Source organism: Anguilla rostrata, chromosome 8, assembly GCF_018555375.3.
Source record: "Anguilla rostrata isolate EN2019 chromosome 8, ASM1855537v3, whole genome shotgun sequence".
Lineage (NCBI taxonomy): Eukaryota > Metazoa > Chordata > Actinopteri > Anguilliformes > Anguillidae > Anguilla > Anguilla rostrata.
This window is the reverse complement of record NC_057940.1, coordinates 29,423,929-29,450,324: the sequence shown is the minus strand read 5'-3', so window position 1 is coordinate 29,450,324 and position 26,396 is coordinate 29,423,929. Positions and strand designations below refer to the sequence as shown.

Sequence of the window (26,396 nt, the reverse complement as noted above, 5' to 3'; positions counted from 1 at the left end):
AAACCAATTTTTTCAGTATAACAAGAAAAGAAGGTTTCCTGTTTAGACAGAAATAGGTTTCATAACAAATTATAGCATGGTACAAACCAGATATCAAACATAAGACAGTAATTCCGGGTATTTCACATGAAAATAAGGCCACTTACTCTAATAGCGCCATGCTATGGATTATCACTATCAAATTTAAATATTTTAAAAATTTATCCATGCATGTTCTGGAAAATGTGCAACTGAAATAGTAAATATTGAATAAAAATGTTTTATTTCATCATGCAATGATTTTGCCTTTATTATTCAAGCTGTCTGGTTACTAAAGAGATAAAAGAGCTAAATTTATTGCATGGTGAAATGAAATATTTGTATTGCTTACTTTGTATTCAGAGTTTGTAAAATACATGACCAGTGACCTCATTCATTCCTGTCCTACAACTTCATGAAGAACATGGATACAGACCTGTATCTGATCTACTATCACAGCTTCCCATTACATTCTACTGATGTCTAAATGTCAATCAAAAGTAGTCATTTACACTCAACAACTGCTGATTAATATCACATTAATATTATAAAATAATATCAGCTCAAAACACCCACGCATGTGAGGAGAGTGGCTGAGCAGCACTGTGCTGCTACTCACGTTACAAATGGGCTGGACTGTGCCTCAGTTCCAGACACCACTGAGAGCACTAAATTACATGAAGGGCATGTGTAACCAGCTGATTTTGTGGAATGAGGTGTGTCTCCCACTGGTTTTAGCGCCATGGATGAAATGCGAACGGATGAGAATGCTGCCGTGCTTTTCTCTGTTGAACTGTAAAAGTTTGACAGACAGCTGAAATTCATTAGAATTGTTTACAAGCACATAATGAAAATGTCTGGCTTAAAAAAAGTTATATTGAATTGTAATTGCATTCTCTCAAGAGTGGTAAATTGCAAACATTGTTTAGTGATGACACCTACAGGATCACTGTGACTCATTCAGCAGTACCAACTTTGAGCAGCTACCAATTCTTCAGATGCTTCAGATATTGCCTGTGCACAAATGTACCGCAATAATTAATAAGAATAAGCAATAATGGCACAATAAACCATATATGTCTGTTCTACTAAATTATTGAATATCAGTGTGCACGGACGCACCTTAATTTGGGTTTGTTTATTTGTGTGTGTGTGGGTGTGTGTGTGCGTGTGTGTGAGTGTACAGTATACTTGCATGTTTTGTTGTTTATGTTTGCTTGTTTGTGTGTTTGTGGGTAGTACGTGTATACTTACATGTGTTTATGTTTGCTTGTTTGTTTGTTTGCATGCAGTACTGTATGTGTATACTTGTTTCTGTCTGTGTGTGTGGATATGCGTGCAGTGACACTTGCACGAGTGTGTGTGTATTTGTTTACAGGACAGTTTGAATCGGTACTGTATACATTTCAGTGGTAGCAGAAATGTGCATTTCTCTAACAGTGCGCTTATGTCTGGAGTGTGTTTGTGCGCACGTCGATGTGTTCAAGAGACAAAACAGAAACAATATCTGTAATAAAATCTGAAATTGAAGACTATGAGAGAGAGAGAGAAGAGAGAGAGGGGGGGAGAGAGAGAGAGAGAGAGAGAGGGGGAGAGATGAGAGAGAGAGAGAGAGGGAGAGAGGGAGAGAGGGAGAGAGTGCGGTGGGACACTGGGTCTGTGAGAGTGGAAGTGTTGGTGCGCGAGACTGGCGTCAGGGCAGAACAGCCAGTCGCCCCGGGACTCTCGTGCGAGAGGCATGCGGAATGTTTGCGGACGTCTCCCAGCTTGGCACTGTGCTGGCAGTGGAGCCAGCAGTGGTACCACAGCTTCCAGGAAGGGCGACCACAATCACACAAGACAGGCTTTCCCACGGGGAGGGGCCTGGAGTCCAGGGGGGTTCAAGGGGGAGGGAAACATGCATGCACACTCGTGCTGACACGCACACATACTCTCTCTCTCTTTCACCCTCTCTCTCTCTCTCTCTCTCTCTGTCTCACACACCCACACACACATACTGTACTCTCTCCCTCTGTCACTCACACACACACACACACACACACAAACACAGCTATTCTAGACTTGATGAGGAGACACACAGAGTGAGTGAAACTGGAAACAGAAATTAAACTTCCCTTTGCTTTTTTAAGTTACATTTTTTACTTGAAATCTGATAAAACCTTTAATAAACATAGACAGTAAAATGATTTAGAATACTTTTGGAATACTTGATGATTTTTCAACCTCATACAATATAGATAATGTTAATACGTATTGTGGTAAAAATCATTGCCATAAAACAGACACTAGAAGATGGAACAGCTGTAAAAGCCACTACATTGCCAAAGAAGAAATCAGCTTAAATTGAAAACTGACTCCTGTGACAATTTTGATTTGGCTTCTAATTGCAAAACACCGACCCCTTGTGGACACAGAATAAATTTGTCTTTTGATTTATTTTTAGATTGCTACCAGTTATCACAGTTATAACAGCCATGTCTATTCTGCTGTATTCAACTAGACTAGATTATTCAACGTTTTTATTTTTACTTTTACTCAACATTCGTACAGTTGATGTATGTTCTGTTTTACTCAACTAGATTAATTATTTAGTCATTTACTGATCAATTTTACATGATACAGAATAGTGGAATATTGCACCTGTACATCTCACTTTCAATGGATTCTGGGAAATGCAGGCTGAATACAATGCATACAGAATAGTGATGGCCAGTTAGCATAATAAAACCTGGCAACTGATGTTACATTTTAATACAAATTGCAAAATTTTCTTGTCTTGTTTTTTCCCTTGAGTAAATTATTTATCTTTAAGGGTTGTAATTTTGTTTCATGTATTAAATTAGCTATGTAAACTACACAACATGTATTGAATACATAAGGGTAAATATCTAGACAGGAACTAAGGAACCTTTCAGGATTTATCTCCTGGTTAAATACAATTATTTGATTAAAAGCCTAGATTTATTGTGGAACTGTGAAACTTGCAGTGGATGAATCAACTACTGATTGAGCTCCAGTCGATGTAGTTGGAAACACACAAAGTTACTCATTTATGACAGTGAGGTTTCCAGAGTTCAGTATTTACTGGAGTTATTGCATGTTGTCAATCGCTGATTCATACAGAACAATGAAAACTTCACTCTCTAGCGAGACCCTATCCCTGTGTTAGTTTTAAATCATTGATTTATAATTGATAGCATAGGCTAGCTCTACCTAATCTGAGTATCAGGAATCCTCAATCCCATATCATCCCTATTGTCCTTTCCCATTACCAGAAGTCAGGGATGCGCAGAGCCACTCTACAAATGCCTAAAAATGTATAAAAAAATAAAAATAAGCTACATTCTGTTTTATTGTGAATGGTTAACTGAACATGAACATGCCAAGTGTCTACTTACATAATTGCAGGACTCCCGTACAAAGACTCAAAGGGCATTCCCTGGTAATACACTTCATCACCTCAATGATAAAAAGGCAGTAGTCAATGTCTTGAGTCATCTTACTTTGGATGCTTTTGTGTTTGCAGGTTTTCAGTGAGCAGGAGGCAGAAGTGACGCCACAATTAAGTAATTTTGGTAGGTTTCCCAGAGTCTGCATGCTTCAGGTAGCAGTAGAACTGTCTGAGACTGGAAACATACAGAATGAGATCTCATGCTCTTCACCCATGATGCAGACTGCAATGACTGGTTAATATAAAGCTTGTTAAGACTACAGCCATAAGCATGTATGGTGTGTCTAAAGAGAAGATTTGCCTGCAGTTTAGAAACATTTTTCCACCCATTACAATAATGTTTGCATCTTTTGAGCAGAAAATATATATTGTGATGTATTCCTCACAAAATGTAAAATATTCCATACCTTCCACATTTCTCACTATTTTGAACATAAAATGGTTGAAAGGGCAAGTAAATTGAATGTGTACATACTATTATTTCAGTAAGAAAAGAGTTAAATTGCATTTGTCAGGTAAATAAGTATTGGCTTCTGGGGGAACTCAGTGGAATTATCTTTGTTGGATTTTGCAAATGCAGAGAAAATCAATAGTAATCACAAGGTCATTTAAACTGCTATCTATCTGCAGTTCAATATTTAGTAAAACTTTAATCTTCCTCTGAGCTAAATCTTTGCAAATGAAAAATAAAGTACATAAAAATGAATGAAAGATTGCAAAGGTCAACAATTTGGGTTTATTAATTGCACTTATTTTGTACATTTGTTTATGACTGGAAAGTCATGGAAATCAGATGCATGCTTTAAAAGGATTTTGCCATAGTAATGACGGCCTGTGCCACACTGTAAGCAGCACCAGCAGTGTAATCGCACTGTCCCTCGGTAAAAGCATTAATGCACACCTGTCTTCTCCACTCCTCCACTCTGCTGGCAGCCCCTCTGGTGGAACCCAGAAACCACGCCCTGCATGGCAACCACCTTCGGAGGAAGGGGGACCGTGATCACCTGCTTCAGGTAACATCTCCTCCTATAGGGTCACACATATATTGGAAGGACAACAGTAAAGAACCCTCCAGATCCCATTGGTCCACTATCAAGAGATGACAAGTGCTTTTTCAGTGCAGTAGGTAATACACTGATTGTTTGTGTGTGCAAGTCAGAGTGAAAACATGCCTCAATGAGCAGATCATAGCCCTGTGTATAAGCATTGTGCTGTATATGTGCTATGTCTGTGTGAGCATGCATGTGTGTGCATTGTATGGGAAAGCAGAAGTGAGACCTTTGAGTAGGCACATGATATGACTCATAGACGTAGCTGTAGAACTGGCACTCAGGATCAGCTGTGCAGGTTTCCTGGCAGGTCTGTGGATCGTCCAGTAGGACGAAGCGTCTGTCAAACCCAAGGAAGTCTATGTTTTCATATGAAGTCCTCCCACAGTCACCTGTAGGCGGGAACAATCATCAGCTCCACACTTGCACTACAGAACTCCAGGGGTCTTCAAAGATATTTGGGGGGTACACTGAGTGAAACCAGAGAATTTCCCCAGTATTCGCATCACCATTTGCGTCCTCGCAGAAGCGTGTTGGGGTTCCTGACATCACCCCATCCTTAGAAGCATAGGGCCGTTCATCTTTGTTGTGCTTTAAGTTGCAAAGCATCTCTTTCCTGGAAAGACAGCGCGTGTGCTTTATTGTTTTGCTTGGTTGAACATTGTGAAAATGAAATTTGGGGTGAAATATACAAGAAGTACAATATGTCAGATGACAGAAAAATAATGAATTTCATGAATTTCTTGCATAAAAAATGTATAATATACCTTGCATATGAATAGAAGGTGCAGCGGGGGTGGATGGTGCATAAAAAGTGGCAGTATTCAGGCGAGGGAGATGGAACCTGCTCAAAGTCATTCCCAGGAAAATCCACATCGGTCTGAATCTTGTACTGGCAATCTGTATCAAAACCAGTATCAAAGCATACCATACCTACATCCACAGATAAACGCTGGTGCCAAGAAAGTAGCAAAATCATTAAAGAAATAAGAACAAGGAAAAACTTTTGGATTTATACCTTTTAAAAACATTAAACCCTTGTGGTATAAAAGAGTATTTTGACATCATTGTGTTTCAGTAATACTGTGAATTTGTTTAACAAAATAACAGTTTTTGATGGTTAATAAGTTGTTGTTTTTTTTTAGATAAGATGACAGTTTTTGTGTGTACAAACTTTTTCCATCAGTGCTGCCGGCAGTGCAAATTTTGTGTGAGAAGCCACTCGCCACTCCATTCAAGCTGTTGACTCTTGGAGGACTGGGGAAAACCCTTCTGTGTTTCAGGAAGCACTTGTTTCTGAGGAGAGACCCATAACACGTATGAGGTTGTTTGCTGCATCAAAAACACTCTTTTCTGAAGATTTGACAGTTACTGTGAGAATAATGCACTACAAAGGCCATATTCTAAAGATCTGTTCCCAGAGCTTATTTGCTGCAGGTTCTCACCTGTATTTTGATGTTGGAAAGTCTTGGTTAAGAAAGGAGAAGAACTGGCAGTCTGGGTCCTTAGTGCAAGTGCTCTGACAGTCCTCATAGTCCGCTGTAAACAGGGATGTGTAATCTGCCCCAGTGAAGTCCACATTCTTATAGACCGTCGACAGACAAGCTGCAAACATGCAAGGCTATTAGTTTTTGACAGTGACACAGTCACTATTGCATACTGTCAATCACTGATTCAAACAGCCCAAAAAATATTGCTCTCTGCCAGGTCCTATCCCTATGTTTGTTCAGATCACTGGATTATAATTGATGGCACATCATGAATTTTCACTCCCATTTCATTCCTATTACCCCCTCCCATTCCCTGAAGACAGAGATGTCCAACACCACCCACAAAATACCTACAGCTACATTATATACTGCAGTACAGTAAATGGTTATGTATCTCTGGGTATGCTGATTGATTATAATTATTATAACCCAATTTATGGTAAATGCTAAGTATCTATACACAATTTCAGTATCCCAGCACAAGGACGGAAAGGGCATTCCCCAATAATACAACCTATCATTCCAATAATAAAATGTCAATAGCTTGAGTCATCTCACAGTCTTACATTGGGGGCTTCTGTCTTTGCATGTTTTCATTGAGTAGCCAGAAGTGACGCCACTCAGTGAAGTAATTTTTGCAGGTTTCCCAGAGTCTGTGTGCTTCAGGTAGCAGTAGAACTGTCTGAGAGACAAGAGGCACACAGCTGCATGCAGTCATATACACGTGTATAGTATATCCAAAGAGAGAGTAAACACATTCATCTTTATCCTTTCTTAAAGCAGGATTATCACTCGTCCTCCCATCCTGTTTTTTTTACTTGGTTACAGAGGCCTTAAGAAAACTGAACACCTCAAAGTTGCTCCGAGGGTTTGGTAACCAAAACAGCCATCATTTTTCAATATCAGCCAGTTTATATCAATAACTCCAATGCAGAGCCATTTTTGCAGCCATCTCAGTGAGGTTTCCTGGTCATTTACATCATGGTAAATAAAACAAAGGGCAGTACCGCTTGTCCCTGGTCCATTCAGGTCGAACAAATGTGAAAAAGAGACAGTGGTGGTGCTGAGTGCAGGCCAGTTGGCAGTGGTGCGCATCTGGAGAGAGGATCTGCTGGACGTCACTGCCTGGGAAGTCCACATCCACCTGGAGCTCACGCACACACTCTGTGGAAAAGCCACAAACCATTCAAGAACCTTAAACTTAACAGCAATGCTTCTGAATCTCTAAAAAACATTAGTTTGCTGTCAGTACTTTCCCTCCTCCTTCTTCTAATTCAACAATCTTTTGAAACAATGTCTTCTACCTTCACTGAGAGAGTCTCCCCAGAGAAGAACCAGACACAGCAGAACTAAGCTCACTCTCATTTTGAGCGACAAAGAGTAACCTGCCGAGCTAAACAGACAGGGACAGTCAGTGATAATATTTGTGAACATTGTGATACCCTGGTCGTCCAAAGTGCAAGTGTATTCAAAGTTTGCAGGCTAATCTCTGATTAATCATTGTCATTTACCTTGTTAGTGTAGCGGAAGTTATACAAGTAAATTGTATAAAACTCATTTTCCAGGGTTTTATTTGATTATACCATCTGAGTGGCTATTTTAATCTGCACAACCAACTGATCTGTTTAAACAAACCGATCACAGATTGGGTGGACTAGTGGGTTCATTGGTTACAACATCACAATTTTGTTGTAATAACAGTTGAAATTACTGCATTTTTAGAAGTGCTTTGCCAGTTAACCAATTTATAGACTGGATAGTCAAGAATATAAAATCTAGGTCAGAAAGTATTTTTTAAAAAGAACCTGAATGAAAATGAATGGGGATTTTTGTTGGAGTTATAAAGCACCAGCAAATTTAACCACCCGTACAAGACTGAATGTAAAGAAAAGTCAGAACAGGGCACACACACACTAACCTAAAATATACTGTGTTACAACACCCAGTTATTGTACAGAATATATGCACCTGCTTGATATCGGAGCTCTATTATTCATAACGTTATAGATTTTGCATTTAGACAAATATGACTAGAAAAAGTCATTAAATGATCAGGCTCATGGAGTTAGGATCAGGACTAGAGAGGATGTACTGTAAAATAAAACGTTGCATTTCTCTAACTCGAATTTTCACATGCACGTTCACCGGATGGCCAGAGATGGCGTGGTCACGTTCACTAGTAGTAAGCGAGGTCAAAGGCTAAAGGGTACAAGCAAGATGGCAGCCGCCAAGCGTGTGCTTTACATTGGTGAGTTAAATTTTGGTTTCTCTCTTAAAACCAGTTTATAGAACTTATTAAAAGTACAAACAAGCACAAAGGATACTTCGGTATAAGTTCGAAGAACTGCATCTACCTAGCTAGTTAGTTATTATGTTTTTTAGCTAGCCAGCTAAACTAAAGTATTTTGGGTGAAGTTAGCAAGCTAGCTAGTGTCGTTGCTATGTAGCTAGGACTAGATACAGTGCGGAAACTGTATTATGCGTTCACAAGGATTCTGTAATAAGCTTTTCCGTTAGCTGATATTTTTGCTAGATGAGCGTGGTAGTAAAGTCAGAATTATTTTTTCTGTAGTAATCTTGACGTAACTAGCTATCGCTTTGCGTTCCTGTTCTGTGTAGGTGGGCTTGCGGAAGAAGTTGACGAAAAGGTTCTTCATGCAGCATTCATTCCCTTTGGAGACATAACTGACATTCAAATACCGCTCGACTATGAAACTGGTGAGTCATCCGTACGCAGTTGGTGTCCAGAGTTCATATTAATAACGTGCTATCATCAATATGTTGTAGGCATGTGCTTGTTTTGATTAACTCGAGGCTCAAGTATTGAATACAGACTATCTTGCCATCTTTTTGTTTGGTAGTCGTACTCATGTAAAACAGACGAATGCTCGCAATTTGTTCATTACATGATCCCTACAAAACATAGATGTATTTCTTTTTTGCTTTTCACTTTCAGAAAAACATAGAGGTTTTGCCTTCATCGAATTTGAACTTGCAGAGGTGAGCTTGGAGTTGTTTGCTCTGAAAAGCCAGGTGTAATAAGTCAGAGGTTCCTTGCATTGCTCGAATCAAAACTGTATGGTTCAGAGATGGGTATATACATTCCTGCAGGGCTGGTGTGTATGCAGCTTTTTCCAGTGTTTGATTACCCTGACTCAGTTAATTAGCTCAATAAACCTATGGCAGACGCTGTACAATGCTTCATATAGGCACACCAAATCTTAACTGTGATTGGTGAGTTTTGTCAATGTACTTGGCCCACATGTCAGATCACACATGATTGGGCTGATTAAATAATTAATAGCAGAAGTTGGTATGATAACCAGAAACAGACATGGCCCTTCTTGCTCAGCCCTGATGTATTCAGTTATTTCATTTGCATGGCATCATTTAATCGGTGCACACATTTTACGAGGACATCATTAAGCATTGTCACTAGGGCATCATTGCTTCTTTGACTTACAGTATTTCTTTCCACTCCTTTTGAACAGGATGCTGCTGCCGCTATTGATAATATGGTGAGTTAAACACTCATAATATATTTTCTGTATGTATGCAGCATGCTACATAAAAAACATGCTTTTGGATTTCACAGGTATTGTATGATGCAGCTGGATCAATACTAGTTATAGATGCTGTCAGATGATAGGAGACCAAAGTGGAAATGTATACAAATGTTATAATGTGTAGCCTTGAGCTTGTGTTGTAGCTGAGCCTTGTGTCTTCCCATTAGAATGAGTCAGAGCTGTTTGGCAGAACTATCAGGGTGAACATTGCCAAGCCCATGAGGATCAAAGAAGGCTCCTCGAGACCAGGTGATAAGTTTTATCCATTACTTCTGTCTGTCGTGTGCGTTGCATGAGTACAATTTTTAAGAATTTGCTGCCGGCCAGCACACAGTTACTTTAAGGCTTGACACCTTGGCAAAAGTCAGAAAAAGGTGTGACCAGATGGATGCGGAATCAGAAATAAAAACTAGTTAGCAATGGGTGATTATGTTCTGCAGTCTCGGGAGGGAAAGGAAAAGTCAGATGGGGGGAAGGTATTTAAATTGGTTGTCATCTCAGAAATTTGAAGGTTACCTGGTTGTTAGTTACAATTATTTTTAATAAAATGATTGTATTTAAAGTAATGTATGCTGTGTGATGAATAATGATAGGCCTATACTAACCATATGAATACAAAGATTAACAAGAATAAGCAAGCTTAACAACAATGAAAAAGGCATCTTAAAAATTTTATTACCTTCACGACAAACTTTAGAAACATTGGATGTAAAATCCTATTGCTTGCTTTCGGAAATTGGCTTACTGCGGCTGAGACTGCTCAAAGCAAAAGCAATCAGTTTTAAATTAGCACAAAACAGACACATGACGATATAATTAATGATAAGCCATGTGGATGGTTTTATATATAAAGTTTTTTGTTTTACTAAGGGCATCCTCGAGAGTTTTTGAGCATGGGTGTGTGTTTTAGTCAACCTTGCGGTGTTCCTGCTCTCCTCTCTCTCCTCGTTGCACTATGTGTGTGCGTGCAGTCACGGCAATCTCCAACTTGCTTCTTTTTTTTTTCGGGTTGGGCTCGGACTTAGTAAAATACATGTGATTTTAGGCCGGTCCGAGCTTGGGCTTCAACTCACTCGGGCTGGGTTGGGCCAGGCTTGAATGTTTCACCCCATTGAGAACTCTAACCCTAAGCACACCACAGTTCTCTGTCTCGCTGATAAAGCACTCCCTCCCGATTGGTCTGTTCGCAGTGTGGTCCGATGATGATTGGCTGAAGAAGTTTTCAGGGAAGACCTCAGAGGAAGCCGAGGGGGCGGAGCCTGCAGGAGAGGCAGCCGGTACGGAAGCACAGGAGGTATGCTGTCACGTCGCTGCTTAAAGAGTGCCTTTTGAAACGGTGCATGATCGCTCTGTTTTAGTATCCTGGGAAACGGGTCCATGATTGTGGAGGTGTAGTGGAATTCAGAGACTTGTCTAAAGGTCCACTACGGAATGTGACATCACCGCTAGAAAAGCAATAAGAGTCTGATTAGTTCTCTTAGCTGCAGACCATTCGTCTTCAGGTTAGCTGGCTAATAGTATGTTTTGCTGTGTGGTAAGGTTCAAAACTTGCAGCTGAGCTATCCCCATTCAAGTGTGTAATTTATCGGGGGGTAGGGTGGTTACAGTATTTTCTCCTTAGAATTCACCAGAAATGATCATTTCACAGTTGTTCTTTCAAAAATTTATTCTGCAGGGGCGTGGGCCCGGACCCCCCTAGGAGGTTGCAGTTCTCGTGGTCTATGCATTTCAACCTTCCCCCCAAATATTAAAACTGAAGTTTTGCCCTTGCCATATTAAATAAGCCTTGTCCCCAAATACAGAAGGATTTTGCCTGTATTTAGTTGGGATTTTTGCTGGCTGTAGTCAGTATTATTGATGTGATGATTCTTTAAGGGCGAGCCACCAGCCAAGAAAGGCAGGTCCAATCCTCAAGTCTACATGGACATCAAGATCGGCAACAAGCCAGCAGGACGACTACGTTTCCTACTCCGAGCTGACATCGTTCCCATGACTGCAGGTACACCAGCTGCACACATGGGTTTCCATTCTAGAATCCCAGTCACTTTTGAAAGGTTTTGTTACATTGTCCATTTGGTGAGCTAACCTTGTAATGTGTATTGCTTCGTTAGTCACTGCAAATGCGACTCCCTAGCAATAGTCTGTCACTGGTATTGAGCCTTACCCACAATGCTTTGCTGTCCCTTGACAGAGAATTTCCGTTGCCTGTGCACCCATGAGAAGGGGTTTGGGTTCAAGGGCAGCAGTTTCCACCGCGTCATCCCTCAGTTCATGTGCCAGGGAGGAGATTTCACCAACCACAACGGCACAGGGGGCAAATCCATATATGGACGCAAGTTTGACGATGAGAACTTCGTCCTCAAACATACCGGCACAGGTCTGGGAAACTACGTTATCTTACCTACACATCCTGAAATGGCATAGTGCAAAGTTCACAGCTCTGTATTTTAACGGGTTGCTTCAATTGCTGTGTTTCAGAATTGTTCTCATGGTGAGACCATAGTTAGGTTCAAATGTTGTATGCATAAATATACATTTGACAGCTGTCAACTGATGGAAGGATTTCATTACTGAGCTTGGAAGAAGTCATTTGTAGCTATAGCCCAGGACTGTGCAACTTCCATGTTATGTCTGGTATTTATTTGTGTCTGTAACGGTTACATTTTGAGGCTATAGGTGAGACCTGTTAAATGTGCCGCTCTATAGGACAGTGAACACTGTCCACCATTTTAAATCTGCCCGGTACAGAGACGCTTATTTGAGGTGATCCTACCCCCTATTGTTTCTGCAGGGCAGCTCTCTATGGCCAACTCAGGCCCTAACACCAACGGCTCGCAGTTCTTCATCACCTGCGACAAGACAGACTGGCTGGACGGCAAGCATGTGGTGTTTGGGGAGGTGATCGAGGGCATGGAGGTGGTGCATGCCATGGAGGTGAGGACTGAGGGTGTGGGAAAAGGGAGAGAGATGTGGGAAAAGATGGTGGAAAGAGTCAGGGGAAAGAGAAGATTGGGGGAGTGAGGAACCAGAGGGGGACAACATAATAAAGTTGGTGTTATATACTGTGTACTGTTATTGAATATTACCGTATTGTCAAAACTGCTGTTTGATGTTGCCTTTTTGGCCAAGACTCCTTGCAAAAAAGATTATCTCCAGTAAAAGGAATGTACCATTTAAAAATAAAAGATAAAGAGGTACAGACAGGGGATTAAACCACAAGGGATCCTGTACATGTAGTCAAGATTGCAGCCTGGCTTGATAAAGTGAGTTCCCAAAACCCCATAGTGGCAGTGATGTGACCATGTTCCCGGCGTCTTTTTCAGGCCCAGGGGTCAAAAGATGGCAAGCCCAAGCAGAAGGTGATCATCTCAGACTGCGGGGAGTACGTGTAACAGGCACATACAGGAAGGCAGACACGCCCTGCAAGTTCTGTCTGCCGTTCTGGGAGAGGGACCCATCCTGAGTGACTACAGCTGACCAGGGCCAGGTCAGATTTAGAAGGTTGGTTCTTTCCACACCAGCAAACCCACCTGAATCTGGATTCCTCCCACAACTGCTTTAGGTTTCCAGACATGTGCCAGATTGTCCCCACAATAACACTGGTGTGACCTCAAAATATCCTGTTTGTGTGAGGCCCAGGCAGAGATGTAAATACTATGTGAATAAATGTTTTTTTACAGTCAGAAACTGCTTCAGTGTTTGCTTTTAGAAACCTGTTTTCTATTTCCAATCTCAAAAGCAGTGCCAAAAGACAAAATGAGCCAAACTTTGCAAGTCCTTCCATGTGGGTGTTCTTGTGCTCTTGCCTTGAACTGAATTCCTGAATAACCCCTCCGAGCCGTGTGATTTACAAATGTTGCAATGGCAACATTTTCCATGTTGTAATTAGCTGCATGTTTAGTTTTCCTTGTTTGTTTATTATGAGCAGTGTTTTGTAACTTCATAAGCTACGTGCAGCAGACAGAAAATGGAGCACCAGTGAGAAACGAGGGTGTTGGGTCGTCACGTGGTCAGTGTGGCCTGTGTGCGCTGTAGCACAGTCTGTACCAGGAACACAGCACTACTGGTTCACAGGGTGGAAGTGGAAAATACGGTCTCGGGTATCATTCCAGAATGTCTCGTATAGAAAAGAAAAAAGAACACATGATTACAGTCACCTATATTGGTTTTATTAGTTTTCAGATAAAAGCAGACAGAAAGGGGTCTTGCCCACATCGATATACAGCACTGGAGCTAGTGCAGAGATGAACAGGGCCAGTATTGCACTTTAATACACAGCTTTAAGCTGCCCCGTGTTCATTTCTACACTCATTGATTTGATTAATCCGTGTTATTAACAGGTTATGCCTTTAATCGGTTCTCTTGACACCTTATGTCTGCGTAAATGTATCCTGGTTTGACTTTGGCTGTGTAAGGACCTTGAGATAAAGTGGTTATATTTCCAAAGGTGGACCACTTAACTGGGAAGCAGCTCGATGCATAATGCGTAAAGTCAGCCATGTGTCTTGCAGAAGTGCAGCTTTGCAGTCATAAAGCTTTAGCTTATCAAAATGGCCTTAGAACTAGAAACATCATCACAGCATATTATGAGCAATGGCCGTAGTGTGTTTGTGTTCTCTCTCTGTTCTTACCTTGTGGCTGTATCAGAAGGGTTAAACTTTACTGAAAGCGGCACTAGGAATATAATTGTCCGTTACTATTGCTTTCTCGTCACAGTGGAAAAGCTCTAAAAATACCTCTTGCGGCCGACTAGCTTTGCCTGCTGACACAATGGTCTTCTCACAGAGATTAAGGTTTTCACAATATAATTGGCCTATTAAAATGTCCTCTAAATTAGCTACAGCAGTGAATTTGACATATTAAGCACTTAAGTGACAATGGACTTATGGGTAATAATTTTGATCCAAAAATTCCACGTGGTATACTTACATACATGTTTTTGTTTTTTTGTTTACAGTCTCGGAAAACCTGAGAACATGTTAGTGTCCCCATCTATTGTCAACACCCCCCCTTCCCCCCCAACCCCCCTAACCCCCTACCCCCCCCGGGAACTCACACAGCACATCATAGCACACTGACCCTGAAGGTGTACCTCACACACATCTCCCTGTCCTGCAGGACCCATTCTCAAGTTACAGCTGAGTTAGTCACATGGGCTGCGGCCATTTTTTTGTCTTAACGCTGAAATTCACCAAGCCGTTAAAATGAAAGCAGCGGAAAAAGGTAGAAATAAATGCTTTAGCAGTAGGGAGTGGCCTTCCCTCTACGACACACCCACTTCTAACAGCCTGCTTCCCTCTCCCTTTCAGATGGTCTTTAATAAGACTCATCTTGGAATGCACTATAAAGAGATTAATATTGCCATTAATATTAGCGTAATTACTGGAGATACATACTGTGGCCTCCCTACCACTAGGGGGCAGGGAGGGAGGGGCACCAGAGGAATACCTCGTACCACCCCTGGCCTTGACCTCACCCTCTGAAGCCCTCAGTTCAGGAGCTTTGATTCACCAGCTTTATCCATGTCCTTTCCTGAAGTTCTTGCCCGGGATTCACTCCTCGTCAGCTGCCTCCCTTTTAGATTCTTCTGCTTTTTGAGTCACAAGCTGGTCGCCAGGGCTGGGCAGGCCCGCTACCTCAAGGGCCAGTGAGCCAGCGTCTTCCTCAGTGTCCTTCCTGGAGGACACTTCTTCCTGTGAAAGAGGAAGGAAAATTACCAGAAGACAAAGAGTGGAAAGAAGAATGCCTTGCTTGGATTGCGGTAGGGTAATGCTGCATGGAAATGAAATGACTCACCTGCTCACAGAACTCAGAAACCTCTACTTCCTCTCCATTTGAGTGGCAGCTGGGGCTTGGCACTTCAATTCCATGGCTTTCAAGAATGGCAGCTTCTATGATGAAGGGAAATGTGCTGTCACTTTCCTATAGTAAAACTTACGTTCTAAGTGCTGAATGCAACGCAACTTGTAAATCACTCAGGATAAAGACACAGAGTCCAGTCCAACAGAGGGTGCAGAGACAAAAGCATAAAGCCCCAACATCCATTCATGCTGTTCCATCAGACGCATCTCACCGATGTTGGCCCGCCTCTTCATCTCCTTCCTGCGATTGGCAAACCAGTTGTACACTTTGAGGGCCGTAACTCTCTCAAACTCGGACAGCTTGCATCCTGGGAAATGGAGGAACGACAGGCAGTTGGGTGCCACAATTGGATTTCATCCCTTATTTTAAATTGTCCATTTACTTAGCAGGCACACATTCAGCCTCAAAGGTATTACAGCCATGAAACACACGTGCGCAAAGGGAAATCAGACCATTTGACACAAACGTGTTCAGAGATGAGCTGCCGGACAAAGGGAAATCATATTTGCGACTACAAGCTGAATAGGCCCACTGAGCTGACCCAAATGCCTGTAATGTAATGACCCACGGGGCCAGAAGTCAAGTAACTGACCAGGTTTCTGGATCACAGAGTTACAGGCATTGGCGATTTCCTCTCTCCTTGCTTCATCTGGGTACTGGTTCTCAACGAAGAAACTGAGACACAGAAGTCAGCTGGTCAGATGAAATATAACACTCAAAGAGCCATATCACTTAACCTGAAGCCTACCAGGAGCAACTGTGTAGTGATAAGAGCAGCACTGACATGAACAGCACAGGGGAAGATAATTACCGTCTGATTCACAATGCTTCTCAAAGGACCCATTACCTAATTTAGCTTTTGCAATTCAGCTTTCACAGCAGAAATTTATCTTGGCGATACAGTTACTGGAGACCTACACGCTGCTCAATATCTTCTGCAATAGAACTACTCTTACTTAAGTTTTCCTTTATTTGTTAGGACGCAGTGCTTATTCAACACGAAGGAGTAGCCTGTTACTTTATATGAGTGGTGTGCAATGAAAGCAAAGCATTTCAAAACACTAATGGACATTTCATTTGTGGCGTGACCACAGTGACTTCATTAATGCAAAGCGTTTGATTGGCTCACCTCTCCATGATGGACTGGCACTCCTTCCTCCAGGTGAACCGGCTCCCCCTGCGCAGCCGCAGAGGTCCGCCCCCCACCCCGTTCGCTGCAGGGCTGCCACTGGACCTCCAATCCGGCTCCTCTTTCACAAGGGAACGCACAGACATGCTGGCACCTGTAGGGGGCAGTAAAAGTTCAAAGCACAAGTACCATATTAGTTATTCAGAGGCATCTCGGGCAGAAAGTGACTGCCACTGTAAAGTTCTGTGTGCAATTAAAAAATTTGCATCCATTCTTTTTTTTTTGTTTTTTGCATTTGCAATGCTATGGCATTTACCCCATTTCAGAGCGCGTGCGTTTCCTGTGCCGTTACCTGGCTGTGTTTGATGGGCAGAGTACCAGGGGAGCAGCTGCATCAGCAGCTCTCTCTGTCTGTTCCAGGGGGTTTCTGTCCTCGTCCTGGGGACCTGCGTTTGCTGGCTTTCGTTCCATCGGAACCCTTGATTTTTTTTGGTGGGCGATCACAAAATCCTAGTCAGTGACCACGGCGTCGTTTTTTCCCTGCGACCAGACTCACGTGACAGGAGAAGCAGCACTTTCTCAACAAGCTGATCGGCCAGAAGACGCTTACACTCATACAGCATATAAGGGCAAATTCATTACCACAAACCGTGCTGAAATGCAGACCAACAAACGCAGATTTCTTTGCCATTCGTACGCGCAACGTGGGACGAACCCACAGGCTGAGGGCGCTCCGGGAGAGCTCACCTGCGAGGGAGGCAGGGAAGACCGCGGTGCTCACCTGGGTTGTTGCGCTCCAGCAGGTACCAGCGGTAGAAGGCTCTCCGTTTGGGGTCGCTCATCTCCAGGCCCTGCTGCAGCAGCCATTGGGAGATGTAGCTCTGGCTGATCCCTGGCAAGAGCCACATGGTTGAGGTGAACACCGAGAGGCGTGAACAGCCATCCGCCAGTAAGTCAAAGTAGATCAGTGCACATTTTAAATTAGAAATGTGGTGCATTCAATCATGAAAAGTCATTAATCCTGACGTAGTTACGTGAAGGGCCCAGTTGTCACTAAAAATCACATCATTATAAATTCTGCTGGCAAAATAGACAAACAGCTATATAAAAATATTTCTTGAGACAAATTACTATTTATTTATTTTTTAATGAACTTTGTACATTGGGTTTCTTTCCCACATCCTTGTCCTAAATAAAATCTGACTTGAGTTTTGAACAAATGAAGTTAGCTAAAGGTCAGCTTGGCCGTGGTGTTGAATTGAACTCTGTTGGTGTTTAAACTGGTCAAGGTACCTGTCACCTGGCCCACGATGGCCTGCGAGATCCTCCGGTTGTTGAGGAAAGCCTTGATCTCCTCCTTCACCAAGTTACTGTCCCTCCTAGGACCAGGGCAGCGCAAAGCAAGAGCCGCAGGGATATGTGGATCGAGAAAAAGTCATGCTAAATGTAATGTGCTGTATGTGCATATTCCATTTAGATGCCTTTCCTAAATTTCCCGTTCCTCACCAAATCCCTGTCTGCTTTTTCTCCATATAGTCCCTGCTCAGCTGACCCATTTCTGCACTTTATGAGCACCATGCCTCTATCCAGGAAGGTAACTTAACTTTAAAAATGTGCACACAATCTTCCAAGTGAACAGGGAAAACCCTGAATATACACAAACCAAAATGTAATGGCTGAATGAAAACGCTACAGTATATGCTTATAAATTCTACTCTTCCCTAAACGGAATCTTTCTCATCGCTAGTGCATGTTGAACTGGGTTACAGAACTCAAGAAATCTAAACAGAATGATTCAGGGTTCTGGGCTAACCATACCTCTTCAGATAATGTCAGAGGCAAAAAATAGCATAAGAAAAGTCCCACCCAGTAATCTAACATGCATAATGCCATGGAATCAAACTTTTACAGCTTACCTCATATACTCCTCCACTTTCTCTTCCACGTCCCAGTCCTCCTCAGGTATGTCGTAGCTAAACGACCTCTGACCCCCACTGGTGGGGTACTGGGGTGGGGGGGAAGCCTCGTAGCTGTTGCTTGGTGACGGGGAGGTGTCTATGTTGGGGGTCTGCGTGGTAGTGGAAGTCAGGGAGGAGGAGGAGGAAGACGGGGCAGCCGCTGCAGCGGCAGGAGCGTTGGCGGGCGTGGCGTGGGTGTCGCAGTAGGGCGACCGGTGGTCTGAGTCCAGCCTCTCCAGGGACTCCAGGGCATGGACGATCTGGGGCTTGGTCAGCCCCGACAGACGCAGGCGCTGCAGCAGGTCAATCTGCTCGATGGTGTACCGAGGCTCTACCTCGCAGCATTCCATCCTGGCATCTGAACAAGAGGCCACAAACAAAGCCCGCTGGAGTACTGGCAGCCAAAACAAAAATAACACAGCAGAGCACTCCCCTACTTAGAAATTGGTTGTGCCAATTTTCTACAGTAGATTACTCTCCCGTCACTGTCACTCACGCTGAACTCTCGGTTTACACTATAGCTTAGGTGGCTAGCAATAACAGAGACTTCAGTAATAGCTTGCTAGCTACATGTCTACTGTAGCTCACTAGCTTGCTGTACACTTATACAGCTGGTGAAGGGTGTACTGAAGCTAGCTTAGTACCTTTGTAGCTTGCCAGGCAGGCTATGTAGCAGCCACAAAGCATGCTAATAACCAATGTTTGTGTGCTATTCCTGTTAGCTTGCCAGCCAGACATTTGTTCTGGTTATGGTAATTCTGGTTTAGGCTATCATCATCATTTACTACAGACTGATGCTAAAATAGTTGGAAAATGTTTTCACTAAGCCGAGTGATTTATCGTTTGACCCCCTAATAAGTATGTTTACATTTTATCCTGCTTGCATACACTGTGCCAGCTGATACACATAATTAGCTGTTTACTAAATAACAAGGGACCCAGAAGTCAGGACTATGCAAATGCTTCACAAGATGATTCATTAAGGATTTTACACACCATAATATATCATTTTTTGCATTAATTATGTTTACAACCCTCACTTCATTGTGTTGCTAGGAAGAATATGGGCACACCTATGAAAAAATTTAAATTCTCACACTTGCTTTTAAAAAAAATAATAAAATACTAAAATGCAGTGGGGACCAAAAGTCTAAGGACACTGCCAAGCATTGATTGTTTTCATTATTCATCAAGGGCTACTACAATTATCATACTACGTTTATACTTCTTATTCAAGAACACATTATTTTTAAGTAATACTAAATATACTAAATAAGTCTAAAAAAGGTGTGTGGGTATTTATTGAACATCAAAAATTGTTAGAACTTGGTGAGTCTGCCTTTCGCCTTGATTACCACCTTCACTCTGCTTGGCATTAATTCCACCAGCTTATGCAACACCTCGTCTTCCATTTCATCACAGCACTTTCTCAACACACCCATAGATGTTATTTGACATTTAGCCTTTTCCCTCTTCAACTGCTCCCATAGATGTTCGAATCGGTTCAGATCCAGTGACTGAGGTGGGAATGTCATCCTGATAAGATCTCCTTATTCTCAATACTGTCAATAAGTAATTGGAGTGTCATAATTTAATTACTCCTCAGTAAATAATGAAAACAACCAGTTATTGGCAGCGTCCTCATACTTTTGGTCCCCACTATATCAGTTTGAGAATTTACCAATATGGTGAGGTGAACAGTGATCAGAGGTGGCCCTGTAAATATGTTGATATTAATAATGTATCAGCTTTTAATTGTGGTATAAGGTCATACCAATATATTGGTCTCATATAGCAGGCACCAGGTGCTTTTTTAAACTTATATTGCTTCAATAAACCAATCACCTGTTGAAGCCAGGACCAATGCTCACATGCTAACATGCATATCAATCTGTTAGGGCCAGGACTAAAAGATGAATTCAACCTGAAGAGAGACCAACTATTCTTGTGCTCCCAAACGTATTACTTTTACAGGACAATATTTTAATCCACAAGGATCCATGTCCAGCAAACGACTGGGAAGCACAACCAAACAAAACATACCGGGATGCCAGAAAAATAAATGCATATACAACAACTGTATTCATTCACAAGTGGCAGACAGATCCAGAAATTTGGCATAAGTCTGTTCTATAAATAAATAAAAACAGTTCAAACGCACCCTTGCAAAGGACCATAAAAGGCAATTAATCAATCGATCAATAAATCAATCAACCAGCCAATCAATAAATAGTACCTTTTATTTTTTGTTTACCTTAAATGAAAATGCAAGTGAAGACACTGAACTGAAAGCCTACCAAATCGAGATTAAGGCCTGGAAGAATATTTGCCACTTGCATCTTCACTGTCAAGCAAGCGAAGAGAGACCATCTTTATTGAACCACACTTTAAAATATCCACATTTTCACAAGAATCTCTTATGCTTGTGTTTTGGCAAACCTGCAGCAAGGGTGGACCACTGGGCAAACTGCCACAGGACTGCAGCTTTGCAATTATGGGAGAATGAGCTAGAATATAAAATATCACAGTTACGTGTCTAGGACTGCTTGATGCAATTTTACATATACTGGTGAAAACAGCAGTTACGGTCCTCTGGTGGTCACAGGTTAAAATCCCTGGATGGACAAAACACCCAGGCAATTAATAATAATAATAATAATAATAATAATAATAATAATAATAATAATACAAAAATAGAGGGATCATTTGAAATAATGTTTACAGCCATAACATCTATAATTAAACATATAGGCTATATTCATGATAAAATAAATGTCAGTAATAATAATAATAATAATAATAATCACCATCAATTGTATTATCAGTGATACTTAACAGTTCCACACAGGCAAAGTGTCCCGCAACAGTTATAGCAATGAACCTCGAAACTGATGACAGCACTTCGTTACCTGACAATTGAGGTGACAGTCGGCCAGTCAGGAGCGGTTCTGTGCGTGGAGCCACAGCCGGAAGGCACCACTGTCGCATGGCTGGTGGAAACCACAGTTACGAGGATAGGACCATAGCCAAGATAGCCTAACTACACTACATTGAAAATATCAAATATGACAAGAAACATCAAACAAGGCTTATAGGTCCCTTTCTTAATAAGTTATGTTTATGTAAATATACTGCTAGATACAGCAACCTAGTTAGTCTCTAAAGTCGTGTTCTATTGTATGATAGCTAGTTAGCCGATTCAGCTGCTTTCAAACTCATTATGCACTCGCACTTTTATTATTAGCTAGCAACACAGCTACCTAGTAAAGTCCAACTACCACTTGGTCCCTTTGAGACTAAGGAGTTTTCTTTCCACAAAGTACTCAGCTAGCTGGAGTCTCTGTTTTCCACCTTTGTATATGGTGCAGCCGTGACATACGAGTTCGCTGTCTAGCTAAACTTGCTAGTTAGCTAGCTCGCTACTGTAGCACTTACTTGCCAGCTACACAATGTGACAATACACAAATTAGCAATCGTGTAGGTTAATTATGTAAGTAGCAAGCAAGCAAAGAGGAACCACAGCAAGCGAATTGCAACTCGGTACAATGTTTGCGGCTGATGAGTAGCAACCTAGCTTCACTGTCTCTATGGGAAAAACCTAGCAAGGGATTTGTCTTACCTCCCTATGCCGTAGCGGCAGCCGGAGTGATGGATTGTTCGGCAGGCGAGGCAGTCGGGAGTCCTCCCCGGGAATTTTGGCCCACTTGCCTGTGCAATGTTTCACCTCGCGAAGCCGCAGCTGGATATCAACGATTTAAGTTATGTGGCGATCGGACAGCAGTCATTCAAACTAATGAAGGTGATAACAGGGTCACATTGTACCGGGATGCTGCTGCGAAAAGAATCCTGTCTCCGGGACTTCGTTTCTGTCTCTGACCCCTCACCCTCTCCCGTCCCGAGTTGATGCAGGAAGTACTTACTACGCCGGGAGGGAAAATCAAAAAGTTAAAAGCGGAGAAAAGTTTTTACTGGACTAGCTAGCTTGTGAATGTTGCTTTTTTATCATCAGTTCTTACTGAAATAGTAATAATAATTTATCTAGGCTGTAGTTATAGCTATACAATCTGGCTATGCAGCAAATGCATACAACAGGTCGTTATTCTTGGAAAGATGGAATATCAATAATAAACTATTTTCTACATTAAGGATTGTCATGTGCAAATGAGTAATGGGGTTCTCTATTATCTGCATCGCAAAAAAACAAAAAATATTTCAATGGTGGGCTTTTCGTGAAATTCATTCACTAAAATAAAATAACCTGGAGTAAAACTTTGCAACCTACGGTAAGAGAAAATGGCGCTGTTCCACTGTGACTGAATATGTTTACTGCCTGTCTGAATTTCATGAATCACTCCATCATTATTGCACACATTCTAGGTGTGATAAGACCTCTCCCTTTCAGAAGGGTGTCACATGCTTCTGTTTACCTATCCCATGCATAGTTAAAGTAAACATTGTTTAGCTGTGCTATCACTCAAGTGCTGCAGAAAAACTTTGAGAGCTTTATTCGGCACTCCCTACCAACTGTGTCTCAGTCAATCAAGTAGGTCTGAACACTTGGTTTAATAGGCTTGGTTTAGTCGCCGGAGTTGGACAGGCTGGCCTCAAGATGAACTGGCTTTTCCTCCAGGGCCTCCTCAGTGGGGTGAACAAGTACTCCACAGCGTTCGGCCGCATCTGGCTCTCAGTGGTCTTTGTCTTCAGGGTGTTGATTTTGGTGGTGGCTGCGGAGAAGGTGTGGGGCGATGAACAGAAGGAATTCTCCTGCAACACGGCCCAGCCGGGTTGCCACAACGTCTGCTATGACCATTTCTTCCCCGTGTCCCTCGCGCGACTGTGGGCCCTGCAGCTCATCTTCGTCACCTGCCCCTCGCTGCTGGTGGTGTTGCACGTGGCCTACCGCAAGGAGCGAGAGCGCAAACACTGCCTGAAGTACGGCGACGGGTGCCCTCGCCTCTACGCCGACGTGGGGAAGAAGCGCGGAGGTCTGTGGTGGACGTACTTCCTGAGCCTGCTCTTCAAGATGGGAGTGGACATGGTCTTTGTCTACCTGGTCTACTACATCTATGAGGCTAATTTTTTCCCCCTGCTAGTCAAGTGCAAAGAGGAGCCCTGCCCCAACGAGGTGGACTGCTTCATCACCCGGCCAACGGAGAAGCGCATCTTTGCCACTTTCATGGTGGTCATCAGCCTGATATGCATCCTCCTCACTCTCAGCGAGCTCCTTTACCTGGCCGGCAAGCGCTGCAGGGAGAGCTGCAGGCCCAGGCGGCGCTCCGTTCAGCCGTCTGCGGCCTCTTCAGTGCTGGATAAGAATAAGACTTCCTTCTTGGAGGTCCACCCTCTGAAGCAGCTTGATAATGGTAATAAAGACACCAGCGTTCCCGCGTACAGCGTGGCGGTCTCCTGAGCAGGAGACACTAGTCTTTGGAGGTTGTCAGAGGAAACAAGGTTCAAAAAGACTAAAGATGTGGTGGCTACTTTTGTTCCTAATGCCCAACCCCATGCATTGCAAAGCAATTGAAGCAGCAGTTAATATGTTGTATTTTACTGAAAAATTGCTGGAAGAAGAACAGTTACAGTAGGTGTAGCTAATTTTATCCCGAGTGGTTGATAAATTTCTATGTTTCCTGAGAGTGTGTGCAAATATGACAAAAAGTAAAAAGTTATAAATAAACTGAAATGGAAGATTTGTAATCATCATGCCAAAACCTCACATTGAAACCCTGTAACAGAACTTTAAAAGATTTTTTCTTCAAAAGGACGTTTTCTTACAAGTTCTGTGTGCAATTCAGTCCTCTTGACTTCATTTTTGAAAGACTTTGAAATGTAGGGAATGTTACATTTCTTCCTTATCTAGTGTTCCTCATTGTTGTTGATATGTTTATTTTTAAAATCTAAATGTAAAATGCTGTTGAATAATATATCCTTAAGTATAGCACCCTGGAAAATGGCCTTTAGCATCAAATAAAATATCAAAGAAAAACACATATAAAGGAGAGGAATGGCATTCCCTTTTACATGGCTTGTCACATGTCTGAAATGCACAACCAAAAAATAAACTTATATTTGATTTATTTGTTATCCTCATATCTGTTGTAAGAATAATTTGTCTTAAAATGTTTTAAAAAACATTTCTGATCATTTCAATTAAAAGATTAAATACAGTGGACACTATTAAGGACTGATTGTTTTCATTATTTATCAAGGGGTAATTCAATTATGATACTCAAACTGCATTTCTCATTCAAGAATACATTATTGAGAGCAAGGGAAGCTTATTACGATGGCATTCCCACTCGACCTGAACCCAATCAAACATCTGTGGGAGCAATTGAAGAGGGAAAAGGCCAAACATCAAGTTACATTAAGAGATTCTCTACGGGAACTGCTGAGAAAGTTCTGGAATGAAATGGAAGACGAGGTGTTGCATAAGCTGGTGGAATCAATACCAAGCAAAGTGGAAATGGTAAACAAGGCGAAAGATGGACACACCAAGTACTAACTATTTTTTACCAATAAATACCGACACACTTTACATTGTTTTAAATTTATATATTCTTGAATAAAAAGTATTAAAAAGTATTGCGAAGTATCATAATAATGAAAGTAATCAGTTCCTGGTAGTGTCCTCAAACTTTTGGCCCTTACAGTATTTCTAAATCTCTGTGGGGAAAAATGGTTATTAAATTAGATAAATTATTTGACTTTAATATGTACATAAATTGTACTAGTTAATATGATTATTCACTACACTCCCCAAATTATAACCTCCTTTCATCCAAGAAGTTCTTCACTGTGCACCAAATAAACATATGATTTTTTATTTACTATTGTGTGCTTTGTTGTCTTTATATGTGGAATTCAGGGATGATGCATTTAAATAACTCATTTCCTTTATCCCAATGTGTAGAAAAATATTGGCATCACAAAGGAAAGAAGCAGGATTTCATTGCTAAACAATAAGTACTACTGGAGGGACTCTGGGACTATTCTGGCTCTCATAGCTGCAATACAAATGTTTTAATTGCATAAAAGCACACAAAGGCATGAAAGTAATTAAGCTACTTATAGTTTATCTTCCTCTTGACTATCTTCTGAGGCCCATAAGCCCAACCCCTAGCAGTGTTGGGAGTCTCTTTTCTGAAAACTTTGAGAACTTTTGATTTGTAAATCCCAATGTGCACTGACAACATTTTCCAGCAGTTCCCTGTCTGCATTTTCTTTTTGAGACAGAGAATAGAACTGACAATTTCATCCAGAAATCACAATGCAAATATGACCGCACAATCGTAAAGGTTATAACTGGCTGTGTCAGTTATGGCTGACCAGAACTTATTGCAGGACTAAATAAAAAATAAGTTTGGTGAATGTCTAAAGACATTTGTGCCGTCACAAAACAGATGCACATACTTCATTCAATTACATTAAATAGCTGTCTGTGGAAGACTGAAGAAAGAAATATTTATTGCCTGGTTACTGTGATAAATCAAATTACTGCATTCTCCTGGGTGGTGTGACTCGGTATGAATTTGTAGAAGCTTCACATTTTTTATAATTTGATGTGCTGCCTCTTGTTAAATTATTTTCCAATGAAAACATTCAATCATTTTATCATCTCCCCTGGAGAGCCACCAGGGTTGTTGGTTTTCATTTTCACCTTAAAATCAGCAGACAATTCAGACCCAGGAAAGTACATGAAGTGAGTTAACTGTAATCAACTGCTTTAATCAGTCTGTTACATGCTGAAAAACAACAAATACCAGCACCCATGTGGCTCTCCAGGGGCAAGTGTGAATACCACTGTTTTAGAGCTCAGAGATTCAATCTGTTCAGTATAATGTATGCCTTATCCCTAATCAAGTAAGCGTGC

General features: G+C 41.8%; 4 protein-coding genes across 5 annotated transcripts; 2 read left to right on the top strand and 2 right to left on the bottom strand.

The window, feature by feature from the left end:
- Positions 1–4,182: 4,182 nt before the first annotated feature.
- LOC135261369 (plasma kallikrein-like) lies at positions 4,183–7,453 on the bottom strand. Its single transcript, XM_064347613.1, has 9 exons — positions 7,313–7,453; positions 7,016–7,172; positions 6,575–6,690; positions 5,964–6,123; positions 5,693–5,814; positions 5,286–5,418; positions 5,028–5,134; positions 4,748–4,910; positions 4,183–4,495 (listed from the first exon to the last, which is right to left on the bottom strand). Exons 1-9 carry the CDS (start codon positions 7,440–7,442, stop codon positions 4,360–4,362), a joined length of 1,224 nt encoding a protein of 407 aa, XP_064203683.1. The 5' UTR covers positions 7,443–7,453; the 3' UTR covers positions 4,183–4,359.
- Positions 7,454–8,131: 678 nt separating this feature from the next.
- Positions 8,132–13,261, top strand: ppie (peptidylprolyl isomerase E (cyclophilin E)). Its single transcript, XM_064347614.1, has 10 exons — positions 8,132–8,256; positions 8,628–8,726; positions 8,965–9,008; positions 9,500–9,526; positions 9,742–9,823; positions 10,765–10,868; positions 11,450–11,573; positions 11,766–11,951; positions 12,366–12,508; positions 12,898–13,261. The coding sequence occupies exons 1-10, from the start codon at positions 8,142–8,144 to the stop codon at positions 12,964–12,966; spliced, it is 993 nt and encodes a 330-aa protein (XP_064203684.1). The 5' UTR covers positions 8,132–8,141; the 3' UTR covers positions 12,967–13,261.
- A 460-nt stretch (positions 13,262–13,721) lies between these two features.
- zgc:91944 (uncharacterized protein LOC436941 homolog) lies at positions 13,722–22,477 on the bottom strand. 2 transcript variants are annotated; one of them, XM_064347611.1, is made up of 12 exons: positions 22,346–22,477; positions 22,143–22,262; positions 21,433–21,513; positions 18,482–18,881; positions 17,859–17,944; positions 17,347–17,457; positions 16,918–17,043; positions 16,566–16,719; positions 16,029–16,111; positions 15,648–15,743; positions 15,371–15,465; positions 13,722–15,267 (listed from the first exon to the last, which is right to left on the bottom strand). In XM_064347611.1, exons 3-12 carry the CDS (start codon positions 21,509–21,511, stop codon positions 15,127–15,129), a joined length of 1,371 nt encoding a protein of 456 aa, XP_064203681.1. In that variant the 5' UTR covers positions 21,512–21,513; positions 22,143–22,262; positions 22,346–22,477; the 3' UTR covers positions 13,722–15,126. The 2 variants fall into 2 exon arrangements, with proteins under 2 accessions (XP_064203681.1, XP_064203682.1); XM_064347612.1 differs by having other exon boundaries at positions 15,371–15,462; positions 22,143–22,397.
- A 129-nt stretch (positions 22,478–22,606) lies between these two features.
- Positions 22,607–25,353, top strand: LOC135261371 (gap junction beta-4 protein-like). The gene has a single exon (XM_064347616.1). It carries the CDS (start codon positions 23,133–23,135, stop codon positions 23,931–23,933), a length of 801 nt encoding a protein of 266 aa, XP_064203686.1. The 5' UTR covers positions 22,607–23,132; the 3' UTR covers positions 23,934–25,353.
- The last annotated feature ends 1,043 nt before the right edge of the window (positions 25,354–26,396 follow it).